Genomic DNA, 5,474 nt, shown 5'->3' on the forward strand with positions numbered 1-5,474 from the left:
TAAAGGATTTAATTCTCAGAAATACTATTAAATCTTAAGTACCTTTTTTTTCTTCTAAACCCATTTTTTGTTGAGGTCAGAGCTGAAACTTCACCATAAACCTAAAAGCAGAAAGACAGTTAAAGGACAGTTTTTATGCAGTGTGTCCTACAGTCCTAAAACAAAAACATTCTTAAATCAGCAACAGCCTCAGGCCAGTCCTTAGCTGTGAGTACAGACTTAAAATTACTTCAGCATTACTTCAGCTTTCACCCCAGGCCTTAAATAAAGCGTGAACGTAAGAAGCACTCCCCTATGCCAGGGCCTACCTTTATATAAGACCTTCTAGGAAAGCCCACGCAAAGCCAGATGCATCCGCTGGCTGCAGAGCCATGTGAATCCTTTGTGCCCGGGCAGTCACTGCTACCTTCTAAACCCGCTGCCTCCTCTTTTTAGCCACCTTCAAGAAACCGGCGAGAACGGGCTGAGCTGAGGCCAGACTTCTTTGACTCTGCGGCTATCATTGAGGACGATTCAGTAAGGCTTTACTAGTACCATTCCCTGTTTATCTGTGGTTCTTTCTGATGATTGTTACACCTCATTGATTACTGTTTTTTAAATCATTTTTCTAGGGATTTGGGATGCCTATGTTCTGAAGTCTGGTGAAGACATTTTACAAATTTGGAACTCTATTGTTTAGAGCTAGAGGCCTATATACTGTGATAGCTTGTATGAAAACCACATTTTTGATGTGATACGGTTTGATTTTTAACCAAATGATTGAGGTCAATCCCTTTTTGTAGTGACAGAAAGAAGAGGAACTTCTTAATGACAGAAAGGAATGTTGGCCAATCCAGTCACCTCAGAAGGGCTGACCTGAAAAATCATTTGTATCCCTGTTCTTGACTGTCCTAATACAGATATTTTTTTTTTCTGGATGAGGAGGAAGTTTTAAATTGTTAAGACAGCTGTCGAAATAAACACTGTTCTACATATGTTTTCTGAAAACAACATTGAGTGAAAACAGAACTTTTTAACTTTATTTTTCTGCTGTACAATTTAAAACAGTTTTAACATTTGCCTTTTTATGTTTTAAGAGCTAGCCATTTTTATTAAACCTATGCCTATCAGCCATTGACTAGCGATGATGCTATAAGCAGGTCATTCTGGCTACAGAAAAGTGTTTTTGAACACACTGGATTTGATTAACATTATGGTACGCTTATATCCTCTCATAGGCATTGAGAAGAACACTCTTATAGAAGAGGTTAGAATTCTAATGACGTGCATCTCTGCCAAAAAATTTCAGATTCTGATATGATAAACCCAGATTTTATACTCTTGAGAAGATTTATTTTTATTTATAATGGGACATAAAGTAAGAGATGTCCGTGAAGCCACTTTTCCAACAGATGCTGTGTAACATTCATTTTATATAGCACACGGGGACACAAAAACAGTAAATTTTCTATTGGTACTTGCTCTGTGCATTTTTAGCAACTTATACCAGCAAATAAAGTATTCTCAGTAAAACACACAAATGGTTCTCAAGTAATCACTTTGCTGTTTTTACTACCTACTTCAAGCCCTGCCAACCCAAAGTACATAAACAGCAACTTTCCTAGTCAAAAAAGAAGTCAAGGGTGGGGGAAAGGAATCACTTTAGCATAACTAAAAGCAATTTTAACTGTACCATAAACAAAGTCTACTTTCCGTGCCGTAAATACCCTTTTCCGCTATTTTTGTAAATTAATTTTGCCAGTTAGAAGTACTGTATGTGCTGCATAGAAATTTGTGCTTAGATGGTGAAGTTCTTAAGCTTACAATGGAATACAGCTACATTTTCAGTGTTAACTGTGCATATTAAGAGTAATTCTTTGGGAGAGAAAAAAGATATGATTTTTCAAAAAACTTAAAAACGTCAAAAAAAAAACCAACCCAAAACATTCTCAGCTAATTCATTGTAATAAGAGATTTTTCAATGTCTTCAATAATTTGGAATTCCGTTATGACTCTGCCTAGTAGCTGCTACTTAGTTAAAACTGGCCCAATACCGGAGGTGCTGCCCATCCACGACTTGCACTGACTCTAGGATCTCAAAGAATCAGCCCCAAAATGTTAATCTTCCTTTCCACGTTCTAACATTAGCATTTGAGCCATGAGGCAGATTGACCCACTTGAAGCACAGCAGGTTTAGAGGTGCTTTTTTTGGTTTTTTTATAGCAACTGCAGAATAATCATGGAGCTTTTTTTCTGTTACGAGCTTGTTGAAAAACAAACCAACATGTCACTGCCCAGTGCTTACTTGCTGGGAGGGGAAAAGATCTTAAAAACAAACCCGCCTTTCACTCAGCTGAGGTTTGTTTCTTACAACATGTGCAGTTCTCAGACATGGTTGCCAAAAATGTTTGACTAGGTAATTCAGCCATTCCTCAGATGGTGGTTGGGTAATGTATAAAACCTGAGAAGTACCTGGAACCTTATAAAATCACGTTACCTCCCTTCTTATTCTGTCCACCCCAAAAGCAATAGGGTGGGCAGGAATGGCTGCATTAAATTGTCATCACAGTAACCCTGTGAGCAAAGAAGCATAATAAATGCTGCCTGGTTTGAGTCATAGTCTCAGACAAACCTTGTGCTTCACAGTCCTCTGTGTGGAAAACTGATTCCTAATTTAACGTTGTAGAATACTGTATAACAAACATTTATTATCACGGTACCTGCAATGGGTTTCCAGTTCAGTTTGCAGTCAATAGGTTTTTGTATTATGAGTGTCTCCTTGATTGGTTTTGCTAGTAATTCTGTAAATTGTACATTTACAATATGAGGTTTTTTTTTTTCCTTTTGTACAATTTAAAACTGATGCTTCACCTTTCATTTAATAAACTATTCAAAATCATGAGTATGATGAGCACCCTCTTCACTATAACTTTCTTTTAAATGCTCGTTTGGACCATCACATCTCACCATCCCATTTCTTAGTAGCCAAAGGAAATACTGAAAGGTCGCTCTCGCAGTCCAGGCTTCACACCCTGATTCCATAAGCTACCTCACCCACTCAGCTGCAGCACAAAGGAAAACTCTGCCTGCTCTTTTTTCCCCTCTACTCTGGTGGATTTTTGGATTTTGGTTGATCTGGGAGGGGTTTATTGTGAAATTGCTGTGAATCTGGTAAGTCATCACCCAAGTTGGGAGAGTTGCTTTGTTAAAACTTAACGTTGTCTGAACTGTCACAAATTACGAGGAAAATCTCACCTTCCTGCCCTGTATGTCTGAAGTGAACTGGACAACATGCTAAAGGCTTAGAAGGTCCATCAAGCAGCTGGGCTAAATGGAGTTTCACAGACCCTGCGATGAAAGTCCTTTTGTTATTTCCCATGCGTCAGAGAAAGGTGCCATGGTTGTCCAACCCATGAATGATTTCATCTCTGTAGCATTAAAGAAAAACTGACTTATTTCTCACCTGGCCCACTTCTTAAAGAAAATCATCTGAGTCAGAGAAAGGAACAAGGTGCCACAGGTGAGGAACAGGGATAGGATTCAAGGCCTGAATTGCACTGTAGGACTACTCCCGAGACACAGCCCAAATGCTGCATCTCCAACTGCTTGTAAGTGATGCTCAACTCCCAGTGCACTGTGGAACACAGTAAGTAACAGTATGTAAGTCACACTTCTAAGTTCAGGGGCTGCTCTCTGTTGAAAGGATTTGATTTTATTTCTGTTGTTTCTGCAGGTGAATGGAATTCAAGAGAATCTCAAGTAGTGTGGCCAGAACAGCTTGCCAGTGTGCTTCCAAAGCATGGTGCTACTAGAGCGACTGACTGCTTGGGAATCATGGGGATATAAAAGCCAAGCTCTTGTCCTGGCAAGGAACAGAAGAGAGGATGAAGTCTATAGAACTAATGAGGTTAGGAAACAATTAAGAAAGGTTGTATTTTACTCTTTGTGACAATAACAACTGGGTTTCTTAGTGTTTCCTCCTGACACTGGGCAGGCTGAAGAAACTATGTGTATTGCTTCACTTAATACAGCTTTTGCCTCTAAGCCTGGCACAGCCACCAGCAACTCTCAATTACTAATTACATCTGAAAAATCCTCTTGGTCCTTACAAGCTACAGCTTCTCTCACAGTTACTGAAGAATTCACTTCATAGCAATGACCCCCACCATATAACATTTCAGTTTACCTTACCTTGTTGTTGCAGCCAGCTCTGTTCCCTGGGGCAGCAGGTACAAGCATCTGCTCATAGCATGTGTTTCTGCTGCGGTACCACCAGGTACATTCCTGAAGGTAGCTTCAATGTGTCTGCAGCCAGGATGGACAGTATATCTGTAACATGAAGACACTGCCTCTAGCTAGTACAAGAAACAGTGGAGCTGGGACTCATACTGGAAATACTCCTTCTGTACTGTGTTTTCAAATGATTTTTAGTTGTTGTCCTCCCCCACCAGGTACAGACTCCACGCTCCATGGCTGTACTCACTTGGGCACCAGCTGCACCCACCTGGGAAGAGATGCTACCTGCCAAGTTGCCATCTTGTCTTTCTTCCACTTCAGGCACATGTTTGGGGAGTGAACAGCAGCAGCTGCAGCGTGCAGGTAGGGTAGTTCTCTGTCTTCTAATACACTGCCATAAATTACTGAGGTTACTTCTAACTGACAGGTCATTAAAGAAGTTCATGTGCTTGGCAGCTGTTTGCAGTAGTGCTAAACATGCTGACAGCTGTTATTCACTACCTTCTGGGGCTGTAGTTAAAGTACAGCTTCTTAGGAGCAGAGTGAGCACAGGGACCAGGGCTGATCATCTGAAGTAATGCTATTGCAGTGGTTCCTTGCAAGTCTGGCAAATAATCATAGAAAACAGTTAGACTGGAAGGGGCCTCTGGAGGTCTCTGTTCCAATCCTCTGCTGAGGGAGAAGAGTCCCCCATGCCCAGGGAGAAGAGTCCCTCATGCCCAGGGAGAAGAATTCTTGTGTCCCACCAGAATTGCCTTTTCTCCAACATGGGTGCATTGTCTCTTGTCCTTTGAGAGGAGACTGGCCCCACAGCTCTTAATTACCTGTGTCACAGCCTGGAGGTCACTGATACCAACCCAAGACCCAGTGCTCCTGCAGCCAACATGTAAAAGCTGCAAGTTAGGACAGTCTAGCAGAGGAACAGAACAGGTTAGTCTGAGACTGGCAGGGCCTGGATTCCAGTGCACTGAAATCCAAGCTCAGGATTTTTCTAAGTCTGTGGCACAGGAAGTGGAGTCAAGACTCCAAAGGTGGACCCAAGGCTAGACTTGAACTCACCAGGGTCTGACTCCTGAGCAGTGAGAGGTTGCTGCAGCTCTGCCTGCCCAAGCCACCTCCACGGCCTACAGGATGGAGCAGCCCACAGAGCATCTGACCTTGTGCAATTCGTAACAACTCACCTGCAGCAGGCGTAACAGGTTGTGTCGATTATTAACCCACCAAAATGGGTTTGTAGAGATGAAGTGATAAGACCCCAA

The 5,474-nt window shown here is 41.8% G+C and overlaps 1 protein-coding gene across 2 annotated transcripts in view; it reads left to right on the forward strand.

The window, feature by feature from the left end:
- The window catches only part of STAG1 (stromal antigen 1), a 137,435-nt gene extending 135,414 nt beyond the window's left edge, over positions 1 to 2,021 (forward strand). For both annotated transcript variants that reach the window (XM_010012156.1, XM_010012157.1), the window contains 2 exons: positions 436 to 516; positions 612 to 2,021. In XM_010012156.1, coding sequence (XP_010010458.1) covers positions 436 to 516; positions 612 to 635 — 105 coding nt within the window. In that variant the 3' untranslated portion in view covers positions 636 to 2,021. The remainder of the gene's footprint in view (positions 1 to 435; positions 517 to 611) is intronic.
- Positions 2,022 to 5,474: the final 3,453 nt, after the last annotated feature.

The sequence above is a fragment of the Nestor notabilis genome, unplaced genomic scaffold (genome assembly GCF_000696875.1).
Source record: "Nestor notabilis isolate BGI_N333 unplaced genomic scaffold, ASM69687v1 scaffold14073, whole genome shotgun sequence".
In the NCBI taxonomy this organism is placed as follows: Eukaryota; Metazoa; Chordata; class Aves; order Psittaciformes; family Psittacidae; genus Nestor; species Nestor notabilis.